Genomic DNA, 21,678 nt, shown 5'->3' on the forward strand with positions numbered 1-21,678 from the left:
ATTGTACCAGAAATCTATAACTGTAGTGTTTTCGCATGCAAAGTAGTGATCTTGGAGAATCTCTATGTTGAAATCTTAATGTTTTGAATATTTCATCGTTAATGGTCACACATTTCAGCGTACGCATCCACATCGATCTGGCACCTCAGAGGGTGACAGTAACAACAGTTCTACGCGAGTTGTTAGGTAGGCCTAGCTAAAATAACAATCGCACCCACAGGAAGCGACATGTCCGGGCCCCATTGTGCCGTACTCAATGTAAAGCGACATGGTTAAATTGATTAGAAAAATTATTGCCTTGAAATATTCTGCTCATAGAGGATAAAATGATTGGTTTCTTTCCCCAATTGAAAAATGTTGTTTCAGCTATTTGAAGAGAACACACAATTTGACCGAACAGGGGCTTACGGAGCAGCGTCACTCCAAACCCATTCATGTCTTGATAACTTCTAAGAATTAATCAGTCGCTATCATTGTATCCACCATTGCTTGTTCCAGGTTATAAGGGAAGATCTGTGCTCCGGGCCAAATAAAAGGCTTTTAGTGCTTATTTTTCACTTTGATTTGTGTTCCCCACCCCCAACTGTTTTGTCTGTCTAAGTGCTGGAGGGGCCAAGGATTGGGTCAAATGGGGGACCATCCCATCCCGTCACTTCTGGTGGGACGCTTCGAGTCCCGTTTCTGGGAGACGGGCATGTGGATTTGTGATTCACATTTGTCAGCAGAAATCACTCGTGATCACACTGGTGTAATGTTGCAGGTAGCTAGGCATCACACGCATTGCACAGATACAGTATCCCAACATGCTTGTTTTCTTTTTGCTTTCTGTTATCAGTTCAGTTCTGGATTGTATTTCAAGAAAGAGGGTCTACTTGAGCTGTGATTTTTTGTTATCATGAGACCTTGCTTCAGTTTCAACTATAGTGCACTTTGGGAGAAGGGTGCCAACATTAGGGTTTTGAGTGTTTTTATTTTTATTTTCAATATTTACTTTGTCGTTCGGTTTTGTCTTTTGTGATCGCTTTATGTCCTGTTTGTGTGTCAATTGAATTGCTCTGTCAGCAATTTCTGCTATCAATGCATCTTTTGTCCGTAAGTGGTCTGTTTACTGTAAAGTCGACTGAGGCTGTTTGCACATCCGCAGGTTATCATTACTGCACCACTCTCTTTAAACTGCTCCTTCTCTTTTTTCCTTTCTCTTTTCCCCCTGCAAATTCCAGCTGTTACCTGAGCAGCCTCGCATGCCAGGGAGTCTCTTAACAAAGGGCAGCCCGTGCTTTTCCTGGAGCCAGTAACTGCCAATCAATCTTTGGGCCCTGACATTTCAGTCAGTTTCTCCCGGGGAGTTAATAACAGGCCTCTTCACAGTTCTGCTTGACCTGTCCTCCCTGAACTATGCCCGCAGCTGGACCCCGCCCACCCACTCCCCCCTGCCCCCCCTCCCCCACCCCCCCTGGCCCTCAGTTCCCCTGTCTCAGCTCCCCCCCCCCCTCCCCCCTCAGTGTCCCAAAGCCTTCTGGACAGAGGAAAAGGTCCCCACAGAAGAGACCATCCCCCAAAAGAAGCTCCAGGATGTCCCCCAAGGGCTGGGGAGGCAATTGTTCGCAGAGCAAATGGGGCTAAAGAGCACAATGCAGGAAGAACCACTCCTGTGTAATTTAGCATAAATGGCACATAACTGAGTTGTGATATTAGTTTTCACTGACATTAACATTATATGTAAACTTATTCATTTTTAATAGCAGCCTCTCCAACTGTCACCAACTAGAGAGCAGAAGTGGGAGAGGGGGAAAACAAAGTTTAAATTGTTTGTAAACAAAAAGGTTTTTTTCCTCTCTAGAATTTTCTCCCCATTTTTTACGATGCGTGGAAATGCACACCAAAGCTACAGGAAGTACAAAGTGTGAAGCCACTTCCCTTTGCCTCTGTCCATACACACACAAAAGCCATTGTGAAACTCCTACTGTTACTGTGTGTTTTTTTTTTTTTTCTTTTTGGAAGGGGGGGGACCCACCTGTGTCCCATTTGTCTCTGCCTGCAGCTCGGTCACATGACACAGGCCATTACACAGTCCCACAGAACTGCTTTGTTCATCTGTGTGTGTGTGTGTGTGTGTGTGGAGGGGGGGGGGGGGTGGCTGTACACAGTGGGGTGACCTGAAGGTGCTTCAAAAGTGCACAAGCTGTATAACAACGACATGCAGGACTAATACACACACACACACACAGAGGCACACACACACACACCTTCCTTTTAAACAGGTTATAGGTAGCTGTGTATGGGTGGCTTTCTCCAGAGAGCAAAGTGGTGCTGGTTGGTGACATTATTAATGAGTGGGGGTGAAGTTGAGCTGTGCTCATATTTTACTCAGCGGACAGAAGGCCCTTTTGTGAGGACAGAGAGGTCGGGAAAAGATGCAGTTCACTCTCTGGGAAGGTGTGGTGGAGCAGCGAGGAGTGTAGGGTGATTCGAGGTCACTATGGTAACCCACATATAAATAGAATGTTCATAAATATAATGTTTAAGTAGATCTGGCATTAGAGTTCACTCACTGGAATGTACTGTAAATTTTTTGTTTCTTTTTTTTTTAATGGAAGTTGGGTGCTGATGGTAAACGTAGTCCATAGCCAGCCCAAAATGTAGTCCACAGTGCCTGACTCATGTGCTTGGCCCCGCTGCCGCAGTGCTGTGGAACAGCGGCACGGTGTGTCGCCTGCTGAAGTCACGGCGGCAGTCAGATGACGCTCCCATAAGCCTCGGCTTACCCAGAGATCACTGCTTCCTCAGAGCCGCGTTTCCAGGCGATCGCTCGCTCAGAACTAAACGCGAGAGTGAGCGTTCTGGAACACTCCGTTAAAATGACAGTAGCGCCATGGCCATAGTCTTATTCCTACAGATGCATTTTATTCACTGACACAGAGTAGGAGAGTCTCACCTGAAGACAGTGTTGCTAATGTGATGGAGAGAGAGAAGGGAAAAATGGAGTACATTGTTTGAATATGGATCACCCCGACAGTAGAACATTTGCCCTTTAATGTGTTCTTAAATAACATTCTAATTCTGATGAAACAATCACCACTGGTCATTGAAAGCAATGGAAAATCGAGAAAACACTGACTTAAAATAAAATAAAAAATAACGAAATCATTCAATCAATCAACATATTCTTGAACGGTTTAAAAACATTGCAAACATTATTATAACATTATAATAATGAGAACAGGTCATAGAGCTCATTCTGTCTCATCATGGCTATATTCTTACTATACACTTATATTTTTCTGATGAATAAATAACTTGGTACCTGAAAACCTTTTTTGGGTGATATATATTATTGCAATGAGTAGACAATATAATCTTTTAGTCATGTGAATGGAGAAACATTCCACTGGGAGAAAGAACTTATAGTGATATTAAATGATTGATCAGTTAGAACTACCAATTAAAAAAGAGAGCTGGTTGTCAGAACTTCCAGCTATCTTTTGTCCTAACGTTACAGTGCTATTGGTCAGATTTACTGCTCTGCTGTGAAACAGGTCTATCCACCTCCCTGGGATGTGCCTTGCTAATAGCCAGTCAGCTCTGATGAACTGAGATCTCATGTAAGTGGCAGTCAAATGGGAGGTGATGGTTCAAACCAGAAAATCCTGAGGTGGTGCATCAGGAAACTGCCAATCTAGAGCTAGAGCCAATCAGAAGGATTAGGATCGGACTACTAATGAGATGGCGCATTCCTATGTGAGTGAATTTAAAGATAGTATTGCATATTTTCTAACTGGATATATAAGAACCATAGAGAATTGAGCAGGCTAATGGTTGTCTACAACTTAAAGCAAAGTGCATTGCTGTTCTGTACAACATTTATTTTCTAGGCAGACACCTTCAACCAAAGCAGCTAGCACAGTTTTCACATTATTTATAAAACAATATTTTGTTATACAGATTAATTTCCCGTCCATACAGCAGGATATTGAGTAACTCAGTAGTTTTTGTTATGCTGAGCTCAAAGGCAAAATAGCAGTGCCTTGTGGGGTTACTTTTTATTTCTTCCCAATCTGTTGTTAGTGATTGTCTCCCAGGACTCTGCTGTGCCACCCACATCTGTCTAATCAGAATTGCAGGGAACAGTGGCCACGCCTCCTGCTCAGTTACCTGCAGTACCAATGACCAATGACGGAGTGTAGCACAGTGGGTAAGGAACTGGGCTTGTAACCGAAAGGTGGCAGGTTCGATTCCCGGGTAGGACACTGCCGTTGTACCCTTGAGCAAGGTACTTAACCGGAATTGCTTCAGTATATATCCAGCTGTATAAATGGATACAATGTAAAAATGCTATGTAAAAAGTTGTGTAAGTCGCTCTGGATAAGAGCGTCTGCTAAATGCCTGTAATGTAATGACTGTTTCCCATTCTGGAGGGAGCACAGTACTACAGGAGAGCTGGCAGCAATGGCTATAGGGTTGCCAGATGCATGCTTTTCAAACAGAATGTCCGGGTCCTGACTGGGCAATATAATGTGTGGTCTGAATAATCGAATGAAGAAATTAACCGTTAGTTTGTAATGAATTTGCGTCTCAACCACCCCCGGGTTGTGATCCAATCCAACAGAAACAGGCTCGGTAGCCTGTAGGAGGTGTCATTAGGAGGGGCTAACACAGTGACCTGTGTAACACTGGGCAACTAGACCCACCCTAGCCCCAGGACAGGAGGAAGCCGGGTGTCTCTCACCGTCTTGGCCTCCTGGTAATAGATTGCTAATAGATTGATAACAGAGAGGCCCGAACTAAAGACTAAACCTGAGGCTGGAACTGAAGCCTAAAACTCAGGCCTCGTACCGAAGGCCACAGTCCTGGAAGGCCGCAGTGTCTGCCGGTGACAGCGTTTCAGCTCATGTGCTCAATGTAAGCCACTCGCAAGCATTGCACCCAAGCCTTCAATTGGCTGCTGATTTTGAAGGAAAAGGAAAAAAAAAAACCTGCAGGCGCTGCGGCACTCCAGGACTGGAGTTTGAGATCCCTGCTCTTGATGACTGGAGTTTGAGATCCCTGCTCTTGATGACTGGAGTTTGAGATCTCTGCTCTTGGTGACTGGAGTTTGAGATCCCTGCTATTGATGTCTGGAGTTTGAGATCTCTGCTCTTGGTGACTGGAGTTTGAGATCTCTGCATAAAAAAGTATGTTTTTTTAACTTCTGCTTTCATGAATGTGAGTGTGCTGGTGGTGAGTTTAGCACACACATCATTTCCTCTGTCATGACAGTAATGTGGAACAAGACGAAAGATGCAGCGCACATTCCTCTTCTCAGAGTTCAGAGTTTCAGGAGCTTTTCTTTAAAAAAAAGTAGCAAAAAAAAGAAAAAAACAATAATCAAATGTTCAGATTCCATCTGCACAGAGTATCATCTCCAAAGCTCACTGGTGAAATGGGCCATGGAGCACATGAGAGGGGTTGAGAGAGAAATGACATGCTGAGTGATACCAGTTTTTCTCTGGCTCTTTTGAGTCAACACGTTACACAACCTCGTCTGGAGAGGGTGGATCTTTCTCAGAACTGCTCTGGTTTATCTCAGTTCAGTTGACAGCAACAGACGCAAGACCTGCTCAACCAAGCTCTCTCTCGCCCGTATCTTTTCAGCACCCAAAACTTTCCCCTGATTTTTCAGAGAAAGCAGGCCAAAAGCAAAATGGCAACAAAATAAATAGATAATAAAAAAAAACAGCAAAGCGCTGAACTCCACTTCCCACAATCCACTGCTCCTGATCTCACTTCCTGATCACGGCCAGCTGCTTCTTCTCCACCGCCTCGGATAAGGACTCCCCGAGCGCTTCCTCCTCGGACCCCGGGCTGCTGCCGTTCCCCTCTGTGATGGACTGCGACGGAGCCCCCGTCCCCTCCCTGCTGTTGCCCCGCCCCCGGCCCCCCCGGCACCGGCCCCGCCCCTGCTTCAGCAGGCGGGCCAGCGCCTGTCGCAGCTCGCGGCAGCGCAGGGCGTAGAGCAGCGGGTTGACGGCGGAGTTGACCAGGCAGAGCGTGCTGCAGAAGGCGAAGGCCCGCTGGTGGGCGCGGGTGAGCCGCTGAGAGACGTCCGCCAGCATGAAGGAGAGCACGGGCAGCCAGCACCCCGCCAGGATCAGCAGGATCAGCCCCAGCGTGCGCGCCAGCCGGATGTCCATCCGCATGCGGGCTCCGCCCCCTCCGCAGGCCCCGCCCCCCAGCCCCACCATGGAGGCCTCGTGCTGGTGGGCCCGCCACAGCACCAGGGCGTAGGCCGCCAGGATCAGCCCCAGCAGCGCCAGCATGAAGCCCGTCCAGCAGGCCAGGTAGCGGCTGTGGATGTAGGGGAAGAGGCGGGAGCAGGGCGGCACCAGCCCCGTGGGGCAGGTCCAGCCCAGGAGGGGCAGGAAGGCGACCAGGGCGGTGACGGCCCACAGCGCGGCCAGGCCGAGCAGGGCCCTGCGGCGGGTCAGCACCGCCTTGTAGCTGGGCGCGTGGTGGATGCAGACGTAGCGGTCCAGCGCGGTCAGCAGCAGGCTGCCCACCGAGCCGGTGAAGGCCAGCGTGACCCCGCCCAGCTTGAACAGGTAGGCGTGGCGGCCGTCCCGCCGGCGGAACAGGTGGAAGTCCAGGAAGCTGGAGGTGAAGAAGCAGCTGGCGAAGACGTCGGCCAGCGCCAGGCTGCCGATGAAGAGGTAGGAGGGGCGTCGGCGGAGGCGGCGAGAGGCGGCGATCACGCCCAGCACCAGCACGTTCTCCAGGAAGGTGGCGGGCCCCGCCAGGAAGCAGATGGAGCCGATGACGGTTTTCTCCGCCTCCGTCAGCACCATGTAGCAGCTCAGATCCGTGCACGACTCGTTAGCCGCCGCCACCGCAGCCGCCAAGGACGGGGGGGCGGGAGGGGCGTGGCTGACGTTGCAAGGGGGAGTGGCCTCAGAGGGGTAGACCTGTCCAAGCTCCTCCATTCCTCTCCACAGGATGTGGAATGAGAAGCACTTCCTGGGTCGGCAGTAGCGCTAATGCAGGGGAGCCTGGGTTTGGGCTGGTGACCCCGCAACAGGTGTTATGGGGGGGGGCGGGGGGGAGGTGTGATTTCTCTCAGTTTGGGAATCCCACTTGTACAGATGAACTGGGGAAAGCAAAGAAGAACAGTATTAAAGCTTTACTTCTTGTTTAATTCACTTAATTCATTAAAAAACAAATACATTTGTTCTCTTATTCTCTGAGCACCAAAGCAGTGCAGTGGTTCTTTTACTTAAAAAAAAATCTAAGTTAAGATGATCTTGACAGGGTCATGTGACTGAGACAGAAACTTTTCACACCCTGAAATGTTTACCTCCACACAAACTTCCATACATGAGGACCCATTCTGTACGTTTTACAGTGACCATAATTATGTGTCCATGTCAGCAATCAATTTGTCTGAACATTGTGGACAAACATAAACGGCACTGCTTCAGAGAATACAAATAAGCATCAACAATTACTTTGGAAACGTGTATTATGTTATCAAATGGAAACGAGCTGACTGAAGAACAACAGGTTGCCTGGTCATTTATAACCACTAGATGTCGCCACAATCAGCAGAGCAACAACGCTGACATTTATGGTTGAGCATGAAAGACAACTGGAGACAGAAAGGCACAACTTCTTTTCATCGTTCAACCAGGGCTACCCCACGACTGTCCCTATCTAGTCCCTACAGTGTAACAGCAAGAGAGCTTCCAAAAATACTGTCTCTCGTTTACCCCTTGACACAAAGACTTAACTGTCTCCGTCCAATATCTGATCCTGGTCAGCTTCATATTGAAGTTCAAATTTATCCTTGCATAAACAGGACCAGAGTTTGACAATCTATGCAAATGAACTTAGAAAGTCAACGGTTTTGTGTTAATTCAACTCAAGCTATTGATATGAAGCAAGTGGGGATCACGTCAACTCTTTCAGTGTAAAATTTACTGGCAGCAATTTTGCGATGAGCAGTTTTGTCCAGATCAAATCCATGCCATGTTGTGTACCAGTGCAGACAGACTTTGGCATGATCGACCATAGAGGCCATAGTGCTCAGGGTGGACTTCTGCCAAGGTTTTCACACCTCATTGCTAAACAGCGCCCCCTCTGGTGGGATGTCTATGATCTGCCTGGGCCAGCTTCCCAGCTGAGCAGTGTGGTAATATTCCATCAATGGGGTGCTCATTTTAAAGTCGTTTTGCCATCAACTTTTGTTGACTAAACGGTGTTCAGAGTTTATATGGGCATCAGTCTTATCTTCTTACCTCGCTGATCAAACAAAATCTCTCTCACACCCCATCTCTTGCAATTTCTCACCCCCGGCCCAAGACAATCTATCATTTTTAAAAGGAAAAAAAAACAGACAACAGAAGCAGTTGTGCCCACGCAACCTGAGTTGAACAGCACAACTGGAAACGTGACAGGAATGGATTCTCTCTCTCTCTCTCTCTCTCTCTCTCTCTCTGGCTCTCTAACTCGCTGTTTGTCTAACTCACTTTTTCCCTTGCTCTCTCCTTCTGTTTCTCTGAAGTAGAAAAGTTGCACAAATGGAAGACCTACTCTTCACCTCTTTTTAAAGTACCTATTTCTACCCCCTTTCTTTCCCAACAAAAAAATAAAATACAATTGCAGCAGCCTCTACAGCCTCTTCGCTGGGGGGACAATAGGAATGAGTCAGAGCAGCAGAGTGGAGTACACTCAGACTGGGGGGGCTTTTAGCATGGACTCTGCCCCCCCACCTAACCACCCCCCCACCCCCCCCCCCACGCCCGGCCCCCCCACTCTCTGCCCTCTCCATCCCTAGGTCCCTGGCACATGGACTTAGCCGCTATCGTTGCTATTAAAAAGCATTTTGCAAATGCTGATAAAATGTTTAATGATGTTGCCTATTGTCCCATATTAGACTTCATTAGCGATGCTAATATTGAGCAGCGCTGAAACGACAGCCACGTTTCCCCCGCAACAATAGAAGCAGCCCATAAATATTCCAGTCGCTCGGTGCGAAGCTAAGTTAGTGAGGACGGGCAATTAAGTGAAACAATAATGATTGAGTTAAACTGTACAATGGTGACACTTCATAGATTGACTGGGTTTATGACACTGAAATGAACCGATTTCTTACCGATGGAGCACTCATGTCTTAAGTACATGCCTTTCCCTGAACATTCTGAGCAATGTTTGAGAAAAGGAGTCAAAAAATCTTTCGGTGAAAAGTCTCCAACCCTGGTCCCGGACAGTCACAGGGTTCTGCTAGTTTTTGATTTTGCCCTTAAAATTAGCAAAGCCAGTTCAGGACCTAGAAACCACATGAGGTATGTTAAACGTAATCGGCCGCTTTTAATGGGTCAATTAAGTGATGAGTAACAACGAAAGCCAGTGTGGCCTGCGGCCCACCAGGACCAGGGCACAGAATGTTCTGACAATGTTACCGGGACGTTCTGTGAATGTTACAGCATTGCCACCACATGCTAGCAACATTGTGAGAATGTTTCGGGGTTGCTGGGGTTGTTAACCACCAGGTGCCCGGGTTTCACTTACGTGGTGCAACAACTCCGATTTGTGTTTTTAAGATGTCGACAAAATGTCCGATCATTCGTGATTTCCTGTCTGATACGTTTTGAGCTTTCAAGGTTCTTACAGGACATACAGTGAAGCCTCTTTTAGTTGAAAATCCCATTAAGATGCAGAATTATCCTCTTCCAAACTGCTACAGAGAGATACATTATTGTGTATAGAATTGTGGAAAAAAAGAAGACTAAAGCCTGCCCCCTGTTGGAGTTATTTTGTAGTAGCTGGAAAAGGAAAACACTGGATGGCAAATGTACATAAATAGACATATAACCAGAGGTCAAAGGTCCAGGGGTCAGAAAGTAAAAGTCCTGCCATGTGCTTCTCCCACCTATGAACTAGGCCATCTGATTCCACTAATCAGTCCTACCTCCTGGCTGAAGAGTTATGCTAATGAGCAAATCCAGGTGATTAGAACAAAATACAAGAGGAGGGCTTTTATTTTCTGAACCTGGATTTTATTAAATAATTAAATATTCCAGAATACTATGAATGATCAGTTATTACATTATGATAGTATTTCTGACTCGTGTCATCATTGATAATGGTTTGCATTAGTCTGGTTCTTCCTTCAGGAATGAATGTTGAGGCATTTTCCCCTAACTCCTTAATGTGTGTATTTTTATTCTGTCTGGTTCTCATTACTTCGTATTCCACAGATGCACTCTGACCTAGTAAATGGTAAATGGACTGCATTTATATAGCGCTTTTATCCAAAGTGCTTTACAATTGATGCCTCTCATTCACCAGAGCAGTTAGGGGTTAGGTGTCTTGCTCAGGGACACTTCGACAGGCCTCTATGTATGTATGTACCCCAAATCTGACCTCAGATCTGCTAAAAAGTGAAATCTCTGATACAGCTGTTGCTCCATCACTTACAGGTTGTTGCACAACTGACCCCAGAACAGCTAAAAGGCTGTTATTTTTGCATCAGGTAAAAAAAAAAAGAAATTGGCAAAGAACACCCCACAGGCATTACTGCTTATTTCAGCCTGTCCCAAATTAATGAAATGACCAGCTTTCAGAAAAACTCAAGTACAAAACAGAAACAAAATTAAAAAATAAAATTGATTTTGTGTTGATGTCCAGATGAACATGGGAATTTATGAAACACGCAACGATTCCATTCCAACCCACAAATCTGTGACCATTTGTTTCAAGACACAACTGTGGGCTGCATGTGATTTAACAGGTAATCCCCTTTTCATTTTGGAAAATTTCCTTCTTTATGAAAAAACACCCAGTCCAGCCCATACAACAGTCGCAACAGTGGGTAAGAAAATAAATGCCTTTTATTTATTTATTTATTTTTGTCACAAGCTTTTTTGGTATTGCAGTAATACCACAGAGGGCTATCTTATTTCGGGGGGGGGGGGGGAGAGGCATGGGGGGTGACTACTCTTTGAATTCAACCTGACTCATGTCACGTATCTAGGTTTGCAACTCCTGTCTTTCAGTCCTGGCATTCAGAGCTACAGATGTGGGGGTGGGGGGGGTGGTTTTAGGAGAGGGAAAGGTGGTTCCCGCTTATCAAATTTGGTCATTTGCAGGGTCAGAATGGAACTCTCTGTGAAAATCGTGTGAGGGTTCAAAAGCAATAATACAAAAAAACAAAAAAAAGTCCAACGAGGGAGGGGAACTTCTGCACTTGAGCAACATTTTCCTCCTCGAGAGGTAAAACGAATCGCACGCTACAGACTAACCACACCAACTAGCTTTCATCCATTAATATACCATATAAGTCCACAACCGCTTTCTATATTCATCAACTTCCTCTATCGCTCAAAAGCAGATACGGCCCTGATGAGCCCATCAAATGTCATGGTGGGAGGGAAAGGGGGACGCTACTTGACATTGTATTTCGCAAAGGAAAGGCTCTAAACCCGAATTCTATCAATTTTGAAATCGTAAGATCGAACCTTAACCCTTCAAGGCACTGGTTCTCAAACTCGGTCCAGGGGGCCGCCTGTGTGTGCTGGTTCTGGTTCCAACCACAACTGCGAATTTTGAGATGTTATTTATTCTTAAGTATACACTTTTCTTGTTTAGAGTGTTTTTTTTTAACCCTCTTTGGCCACATTGTGCCAGAAATAGTGTTGCATGCCGTGAAGAATAACGCTCCCATGTTCATAAGGTGTGATATTGAGGTACGTTTCGCACAATCACACAAGACAGGAAATGTTTTATGAAATGAAAGACTGAGATTAATCAAGAGGTTTCTAATTAGGTTGTTTAAGTTCTTACATTTTTTCTTAGACCTAATAACACAGTGCAGGTTTGGCGTGTAATCATTTGCTTTGTCTCTGAATTCTTCATTATCTTCCAGGTGGCTAGTGGTCAGGTGTCCACGCTTTCACCAATCAGGAACCCATTGATCCACCTCAGTCTTTAACTTGATCAATGAAAAACAACATACCTCTTTTTTTTGCAATTCTTTTTTCATGGCAACCATAGCTGACATAATGTGGCTTAAGGTGGTAAATAATCCCTCTAAACATGAAAGGTACCTAATTCAGAAAAAATTTACAGCTTATTAAAATGCTGGGGTCGCAATTGTGGTTGGAAAGAAAACCAGCATACACAGGGGGGCCCCAGGACTCCGTTTGACAAATCACTGCTGTAAGGTGACAGGTCACAAATACGCAATTAGAACGTTCTTAGCTGAACATTCTAATGCTGATGTCACAATCAATACTGGGAACTGAAAGAAAGAGTTCTATAGCAAACTTAGAATTTTGACAATAAATGAAAATTCCAAAAAAACTGAAGCCTGTACTGAAGCCTGATGTGCCATGCTTTTAAGTTTCTAGATATCAGAGAACCAACATTTGTTTCAAAGACCCCCTGAATGCACACTGTACACCTTAATACAAGAAATTATCATTATGTTGACGGACTCTTAAAAGCCTGCTGAATGTAGGGTCACCATTTTTATCAGACCCAAATTCACAGAGACTGAAAACACAATCTGAAATCGCCACTCAAGAAGTACTTCAGCTGCATTATTAATACATATGTATTTTTAAATTTACAGTTGCCCTTGCCTCATCATATGAGTTGGAGCTGAGCCATTAGAAAAAACATCATAAATATCATGTACACTAGTTTCCATACAGCCACATTAATAAAGCATCATTTCTAATACAGCAAAAATCGGTGAACACGATTTCTTTTATTAATAGCATTCAGGACTACACGGTGCACTCTGCTCCAGTGAATCGTTGAAAAAAGGCTACGCCTTCTAATGAACTAAAACATCAGGAAAACAAAAGTGCTCAGAAACACTGATTTCTCAGACAAGAGTCTCCTACCTGAGCAGTCCAGCTGGAGGGAATGAAGAAACTGCAAGTGCTTACTTCGCCTGCCTCAGTGCTGCGAGAGAGCGTGTGTGCGTGTGTGTGTGTGTCTGTTCGCGTGCCCTGTCACGGCGAGCCCCTATGTTCCTCTGTTCCCAACCACACACACACACACACAGACACACTGCTACATCACTCTTCTGATTGCCTCACACCAGAAAAGAGAGAGGGAAAGAGACAGAGAGAGAGAGAGAGAGAGAGAGAGAGAGAGAGCAAAAACCAAAGCTCATCTCTCTCTCTCTTGCTCTCTCTCTCTCTCTGATGGGAAAATATGAAAAACTAATATGAATATGAAAATATGAAAATATAAAAAAAACTATTTTAAGATTAAATTTCAGTTTTCATTATTTGGCTCATATTTGTTTTGACAAAGCATACAGAATCAATACAAAAAGCATTGTACAATATCACATAAAAATTTCTCTTTCTCTCCCCCCCTCCTTTCTCTCCTGTCTCTCTCTTTCTACTTGAATCATAAATGCAAATATGCTTTATTTACATGGCAACAAAATTTGCTGCAAAAGCACTTGTACATATACGACAGAATTTTAATGATATAAATGAACCTATAAAATGCTCCAGGACTAACAGACTGCAGAAGTGCTATAGTTGTATTGTAGTTAGCTTGTACACATTCTCCAATAATATCAGGCAAAGACATTCTGGCTGGCCAGCTCTGTTGCAATATTTTCTTCTTGGCTACAGGAAACTATTTGGAATTACACAGTCAAATACAAAAATATTATAAAACAAAGAAGAATAAATATAATTTAAGGGCTTGCCTACCAGCCTTACAAATGCGAGAGCCTTCCATCCCAGCTACCAAACTCCATTAGAAAATTAGGTGTACATGAATTAGCCTACCTAATTATCTCTTTGTTAAGCCATATTTGTGTATTATGAAGGACTATGGATGCGTTAGCTTGTTTGGTTGGCAGCCATATTTTCTTCTACCTGAAATGGCCTCCTATTGTCAATGTACGGACAGCTTCGTCCTTATTCACCGCAGTGCTGTGGAATATTGGCAGTACTTTGCTTGAATGGTAAATGGTAAATGGACTGCATTTATATAGCGCTTTTATCCAAAGCGCTTTGCAATTGATGCCTCTCATTCGCCAGAGCAGTTAGGGGTTAGGTGTCTTGCTCAAGGACACTTCGACATGCCCAGGGCGGGGTTTGAACCGGCAACCCTCCGACTGCCAGACAATCGGTCTTACCTCCTGAGCTATGACGCCCCTAAATTAGCGATGGGGAATATTGGCAGTACTTTGCTTGAATTACACGCCACAGTTCCTGCATACCACCTGTCATAAGATTGACATAACACCTAAATGTCATAACAACAAAATATGACATACATACACAAAAACGTTCAACCAATGTCATAATACGGCGTATTAATTCATGCAGCTAAGTTTACTAAACACATGCAAAGTGATCTTTTTCAAAATGGCTGCTGCATAGATTATGAGAGCAGGATGACATTAGTAATCAGTACTAATTTGTTGTTATAACCAGTTGTGACTAATGTCATGCTAATGTCTTCCCTTATGAAAGGCTTATGGTGTATTAATGTGTATTGCGTTTACTAGAGGTGATGTATGAACTGCCTCTGAGTTGAACGATATTAACTGATGCCAACAGAGAGGTTAGCGGCTCAGCGCTCTTCCGTCTGGTCCTGGGAAAGCTGAATGACACTAATGACAAATTGACCCATTGGCTAAATGCAGCCTGCATTAAACCCCTAATGCAGAAGTGGGTTTTGTGAGGGGGGGGGGGGGAAGTGGAACAGTGTGCGCCACTCTCTCCACACCTCCAGCTGTGTCTCTCCGAGGCGCCCCAGTTCAAGCTGGGCTCCGATCGTTCATTACCCCCCCATCCCCCACCCCCCACCCCCCCATGTCCCCCCCTGAGAACAGGATGCTGGCAGACTGTATTCCAACCCGGATGAAAATTTGGGTCACTCTCCTCATTTCCAAAATCAATTTATTTCCCCTCTCCCACTCTCTCCCTCCTCTCCCTTCACTGCCCCCTCTGTGTGGCCCAAAAAATTGGCTCACCGTGTGGCTCACCATACAGGCACCCCAAAACGCCTCCTGCACCCCTTGGAGGCGGGACCGAGGGCAGGTTGTGCACCTGCCGGCCTGCCTGCCCCACTGACGTTCAGCATGTGCTCAGATTTTGATGGATGGTGTGGATTTACCTCATACCACACCAGAGGATTTATGAGCCACACAATGGAAAACTGGAGAGAAAAAAAATACACTTTCCAATCTCTTGAGCTTTTCTGCAGGAAGGAGGAGTTGGCCCATAATGCCATAGAAAAACTGGGCTGGTTGCCATGGCTAGAAACAGGGTCAGGCATCTTTTTTTTTTCTTATTTATCATTTACCAGACGCAACCACTATTTTAACACCTCCAAACTGTGAAGCAGATAAAAAACATATGCAGTCTTTCTCTTTCTGAAAACTGAAGACTACTCACTTCCTTCTTGACAGAAAACGCCATTTACCTGATCAAACGTGTGAAACTGCTCGCTGAACATCAGCTGTGGTTTCCTGAGCGATTGCATCAGGTGACAATGTCACAACTTGTCTGCCCAAGCAGAAGGTTTGCATGTAACAGGAAGTGAGGCAGGGAGACAGACAACCACAGCGCAGAGTTGAAGGCAGTGCGAGCAGCAGTTGTTCAATTATCCTTAATTTTTTAAGCCTATGCCTGTTTACAAAAACGTCATAAATGATCATTTAAGACTCATTTTCTGTGACCAGATCAGAAAAGGAGATGAATTTGAGCACACAACTATAACTACGGTCAAAATCCGTCGCAGGTTTCAGAAGAAACCACATGTCTCAGGAGCAGGTGGAATTCATCATTTTTTTCCACTATTTTTTTTTTTTTCACTTGTGACCTTTTCACAGGGATTCCCACCATCCCTCACTCCTGTGGCTGGAGAGGGATGAAACGTGGATCCCTCCCCCGTGCCCTGGGTGACGCAGGCACCCGTTGTGCATCGCCCTGTGGCACCGCTGAGCCGGGCACAGCCAGCACTGGCACGGTCCAGACTGCGTCTGAGACCGCGGGGCACGCCCTCGCACCGCGGCGCGGCGCCTCACCCGAATGCGCCACTTGGCAACCATCATCACAGAGTTGCACAAACACAAGACATCTCTAATTATTAAATTCAAAAAAATAAATGAACTTCCTCAGTCCTGACCGCAGTGTGCTCATCAACCTGCTGGTCTAGTTGAGACCTGGGCTTGTACTTAAGCTGTATTTGAGTTGTACTTAAATACTTATGTTTACATGTTACCTAAACCTGCTGCTGACTACATGCTTTTAAAAATAAAGTGAGCCTATAATTTATCTAGTGAGTAAGTACTGCACCTTTGGTTCTATCTATACCCATTCTCACTTTACGGTAGATGCTAAAAGGAGGTATATTCCTCCCAAAACTACGAATACAAAGACCTGTTTGATGTAGAGTAGTAATCAAATCACGAATCCGTGCAGCCTGCTTCTCTGGCTCTCGCCCACGGCCTCCCGACTGCATGACGATCCGCTCATCGTCCTTCTGATGACCCTGGAGGGGGCGAGGGGAGAATTCGATTAGGGGGGGGGGGGACGCACCCAGGGCCCTGGCCTGCAGGCGCGCGAATACACCGTCAGTCTGGCGCTAACGCAAGTAGGGGGGGGCCCTCCGGAGGTCCAGCCCACGCATCCGCCAGAACCCCTAAACGAGGCCGCCGGTGCGCTGGTGGTCAGGGACCATCCGCCGAGCGCGCGGCCTGTTTCCCGCCAAATCCGTCCTCAGGGAGAGCGGACAGCGGAGAGCGGACTCTGACGAGGAGACCTGCTCCGGGGGGGCGCAAGCTAACGCGCTGTCCCTGCCTCTCAGCGGGAGCCGTACACCTCAGGCTCGTCTCCGTCACTGAAGACCCCTTTTTCAGCAACGCCTGCCTCGTATCGACACGGCCCAGTCGCCTCCGTGAACGCTCAAACGGCAACCCGGAGAAGACACAACGCGGAGTCGGCGTTCCGGTCCGCTTTGTTTTACAGGGAGGAGAGCACAAGGTGCCGCTGCTTTTTTAAAATTTATTATCGAGGCTCGACAGAGAAGTGAGGTCACGCTGTGACGTGCTGTCTGGGTCACACAGACCCCTGAGAGTGAGGGGGAAAGTCACCTCTTAACTGTGAAAGGGGCAAAGGCGCTGCTCAGAATTTATTTCTCTCCACGTAGGAATATTCCCCTCATTAAGTTATTTTTTTTAACCCTGTCAGTGCTGGGGCTGTGGACTGCTGAAGCGCTGACTCAGGTATGGTAAATAGTAAATGGACTGCATTTATATCGCGCTTTACAATTGATGCCTCTCATTCGCCAGAGCAGTTAGGGGTTAGGTGTCTTGCTCAAGGACACTTCGACACGCCCAGGGCGGGGTTTGAACCGGCAACCCTCCGACTGCCAGACAATCGGTCTTACCTCCTGAGCTAGGTATCCCTGCAGAGATACATTCTGAATGCTGCATGCAGTATTTTGCCCTGCGTCTACTTGAATATATGCTTTATTGGGCCAACCTTCGCCAGTGACGTTGTGTTGTGGAGCATGGCATTAGCACTGCAGGTCCATCCTTGCGGGGGGCAAATTAGACGTAGTATTAATGTGTGAGCCCATTCATGGTAAAGGGTTGCCATGGGGTAAATTTATTTTTGTCCTGGTCGCCGGGCGCGCCCTCGAAGGTGTGTCTCGCACGCGCGCACTGAAGCCTGGACGTGTGTGTGTGTGAGACGGAGTAAAAAAAAGCCAAATGTGGAAATCTGACCTCCTCCTCACTTCTGCCTGACCCAGTACTCTCACACGCCCCCTCCCCCTCACACACACACACACACCCCTTACCCGCACCCCCGACCCACTTTCTAAACATAGTCCTAGTCTTCAGAGGCCTAGCCTTGCAAGGGCTTCCGGAGAAGGGAGCACGCTGTGCGCGTCTGTACGCGTCTAAGCCTAACATGGGAAGCTTCAGGCCACGGTCTCGGACGTCTAAAACCACGTCTTCGACCGTTCCTGGTTCCTGGATCTGTTCCTCTTCCCTCCTGCCATCTGTCCTGCATCCTTATTAGCAGATTCTGAGAGATGGGTTGGGAAGGCTATACAGTGCGGATAAATGGGGTTTGGAATGCCGCTTAGTGCAGTATCTGCGACCGTAACGCTCAACAGGAGCTCTTCAGGATGGGGCCTGGACATCAATATAAGTTTTTTTTTTTTTTTTTTGGAAAAGGTCACCATGGGACAGGTTACAATTAGGCGGGGGGGCGAGGTGTTCCGTTGCGGGTGTAAGTTAAAAAAACTTTTATTCCATTGTGGCAAAAGGTTTAAAAACACAGAAACGTTTCAGCTCGCCTGCGCCCTCGTCACGGCGTCCTTATTTACCGTCCGCCATTTATAGGACGCTATAGCTGTTTTAAAAATGTACACGGGATATTATTACCGTAATCATTCACCGGACGAGAGCATGCGGTTATGGAAAGGGGAAAACGTAGCCAAACGTACACAGGAGGGAGGAGGAGGGGAAAGAAAAGGACATAAACTCATCATCACTGATTAACTTAATTAACTCGCCCAACAGTAAGGGTCTGGAAGTCACGACAATCCAAATATTGCGCCTGGTTCAGGTGTCGATGGTGTCAATGCAAAGCCAAGTAGCACTATTCCCACTATCATACAGCCTAGAGCCTCATAACAGGGACAAGGATTATTTAAAAAATTGGAACAACCTATCAGCCGATTTTCTTATAAAACTGCAGGACAGTGTACCTAAGAGAATTGATGTAGTTTTAAAGGGTGGTCACACAAAAAATTGATTTTATTTAGTTTTTAACTATTTACTGCTCTTTATATTATTATTTTTTCGATATTTATAACCTTTATTTCATTATTTTTTAAAGCATCTTAGCTGTTCCGCATTTTTTTCACTTTTGCACAGTATTGTATATTTCCATTTTTTTAAGTCAGACCAGTCTTCACAGTTTCATACCACATCCTGCTGAAACTCAGCAAATTTTTTTAAAAGATTTTTTTTTAACATAACACGGACACGGATGACAAAAACATGTAGCAATGGCAAAAAAAATAAAATAAATTATATATATATATATATTGTACTGTGCAAAAGTCTATATATATTTTTTAAATTTTTTTTATTGTATGTCTCATTGTAATGTAGGTTTCAGCACTGCAAAACATATGGTTCTTGAGATTAAGACTGGAGACTTTGTGGCCCCAGTAGGGGACAAAAACGAATTGCTGGTTCTTAGGAGGACGTCTTCCACATTCCAAATTAACCGCCCGGCGCAGTCCTCTTTGACCATGTAAAATGCAGTCAGGGTGAGCGAAACCTGGGGCTCATAAAACAATAGCTGATTATCGCAGTCCACACCCTCCTGCACCACAGTGACACCTAGTGGCCGTGCACTGGGAAACACAAAGGCGATTAAACAGTGGAATTAAACGTGCTTCATGCACATTCTCCTCGCTATTTGCTCAAGTGTAAAAATAAATAAATAAATTAAAAAATACAAATGAAAACGGAGAACTAATTTTATAAGCAAACAAGAGTGAATGTCAAAATAAGCCTTCTGAGCAAACAATTTGAGCAAACAGCCTTAAAACTTATAAATTATGACAGAAGCCAAACTGTCTTAAAAATTGAACTTAAAAATAAGTTCAGGATGTAAGTGCTGAAAACTAAATGAAGCGTGAGTCAACAGCAGCAGGCTAACTAGTGCCACCATTCATTTTCATTTTATTACTTTCATTTATTGTGAGAAAATGTCTCTAAAGGCCAAAGGGAATCACAGGGTGACAGGAAATGGCTCCCCACAGCCCGGTTCCCACTTGGTGAGTCATAGAGTAATGCGATTTCCACAAGCGGCTCAATGCTAACACATTTTGAACACACGACTGAACCTAAGAATATATGTGCCCTTCTCCGCTGGATAAATAGGGTTGGTTTCAACGGAAGGTGTAAATGTTGTGTAATGTGTCACTTTCTCTCTGGGAGATTTTTTTTTTCTTCCTCTTCTCTGTTTTTGAGTTACAGTGTGTTTCTTTCACTGAGTTCTCCCCTCTTTGCCACACAAAATTAATCCCAATCTGTCTGGAACAAAAGAAAAAGAAAGAAAATTACAAAACATTCAATTTCCCTGTGGAATAGAGATGCAAAAAAAAGCAATTATCTAAAAAAAAGGGCATTTTACTCTTCCCCAAGGCATCTGATAAAGAACCCAGACTGCTCAAATAACACACGTACAGAAAGGACACGTGATGGCTTTAAAAACAGAAAGAAAAAAAAAAGAACATGAACGTTGTTCTCAGGAGAAGGGAAGTTGTAGCTTTGGGGACTAGTTCGGCCGCATTCTGGAACAAGGCTACCAGAGGCCTCCTGCCCCAGTGCTGTGGCACACTAACGCACAACAGCTGTCCAAACTCCCTTGCACCCTCCTCTTTCACTCAAAAGAGAGAGAGAGAGAGAGATTATGGCAGTTCCCTCCCTGTAGGGTGTGAAGAGGTGTCGCTCTATATGAGGCTGTCTCCCCCATAAAATTTACGAATACCTGACCCAAAGTGGACTCGCAAACACCTCCCCTCCCCCCATCTTCCTGTTTTCCCGGACCCCTCCCTTGCTTTTAATTACCTATACCTAGCCTATGCTTTTAACACTTAGGTAGGGCAATAGGGGGTATTGGTTCAGAGGTGCGGGGGTATCTGGGCGTGTGTGGTGAGTATTGTTACAAAATGGTCAAGCACCTCGCAGCGGGGTTCATCAGCCGTTGAAATCTGCTTCCCTCGTTACAAACAGGAACACTCACCACATCGAAGCCTTCTGAGATTTACACTAATGCATAGAACACACTGACCTAAAAAAAATACCTCTCTGGGCATAAAGAACAGGAACAAGCAATCAAATGATTAATTTTCTTCAACGAGTTGTTCATTTAAATTTAAGTTATAATTTTGAGAACAGAATATATGACCTATATCAGAGTGAATTCTGAAAAGTTATTCAAATGAACAAATTGGGTATGGTAGCCTACTATTCGTACTTTTGTTCAGATGTAAACAACGCAGAGTGCAATGATACACTGAGTCGTTGTTATCACTCTTGGCAAGCAGTCAAGTAGGCTACATTTACTTGTGAAAACTATCCGTTCAACAAGTGAAATACGTGCATAAGCGAACGTTGTAACCAGAGGTTACATGCGTTTAGAACATAAACCTTAGGAGAAAAATTTCCGTGTTATCACAACAACAAAGCGAGTTGTTCGGGTGAAATACCTTAAAATCCACACTACTCGTCTCATTACTGTATTCTTTTCAGATAGCTTCACCTGAAATGATAAGTCTAATCGAAACAAGACGAACGTTCAAATGGACTGAAGCGAACGGACTGGCTATCAAAATACAGGACGGCTATTTTTGATTCTGGTGCATACTCGACGTCAATACCCTCGCAACTTCAGTTTTCATATCGGTTAAATTAGCAAACCAGTTATATTTCTCAATTTACATTTAGAAAAACACGTAATGTCAATTTCGTCCGAGAAATATTAACACTGTTTTTGAATATAGACAACTGGGTATATTGACATTTTAATGTGTACCGGAAAACAACCCGCCCAACCAAAGGCTGCTGCGCAGTCGGGAGAAAGGGTTTCTGTTTCCTGACGTCATGACTCCTGGTAACAGGAACATCGG

The 21,678-nt window shown here is 45.3% G+C and overlaps 1 protein-coding gene and 1 long non-coding RNA gene across 2 annotated transcripts; both read right to left on the bottom strand.

Moving 5' to 3' along the window:
• Window positions 1-2,884: 2,884 nt before the first annotated feature.
• On the bottom strand, window positions 2,885-13,122 carry cnr2 (cannabinoid receptor 2). The gene is made up of 2 exons (XM_064353142.1): window positions 12,882-13,122; window positions 2,885-7,120 (listed from the first exon to the last, which is right to left on the bottom strand). The coding sequence occupies exon 2, from the start codon at window positions 6,954-6,956 to the stop codon at window positions 5,760-5,762; it is 1,197 nt and encodes a 398-aa protein (XP_064209212.1). The 5' UTR covers window positions 6,957-7,120; window positions 12,882-13,122; the 3' UTR covers window positions 2,885-5,759.
• A 6,587-nt stretch (window positions 13,123-19,709) lies between these two features.
• On the bottom strand, window positions 19,710-21,669 carry LOC135264667 (uncharacterized). The gene is made up of 3 exons (XR_010332780.1): window positions 21,259-21,669; window positions 20,731-20,857; window positions 19,710-20,080 (listed from the first exon to the last, which is right to left on the bottom strand). It is a non-coding gene; the product is annotated as an uncharacterized LOC135264667 (long non-coding RNA).
• Between the last annotated feature and the right edge of the window lie 9 nt (window positions 21,670-21,678).

Source organism: Anguilla rostrata, chromosome 1 (assembly GCF_018555375.3).
Source record: "Anguilla rostrata isolate EN2019 chromosome 1, ASM1855537v3, whole genome shotgun sequence".
Classification (NCBI taxonomy): Eukaryota; Metazoa; Chordata; class Actinopteri; order Anguilliformes; family Anguillidae; genus Anguilla; species Anguilla rostrata.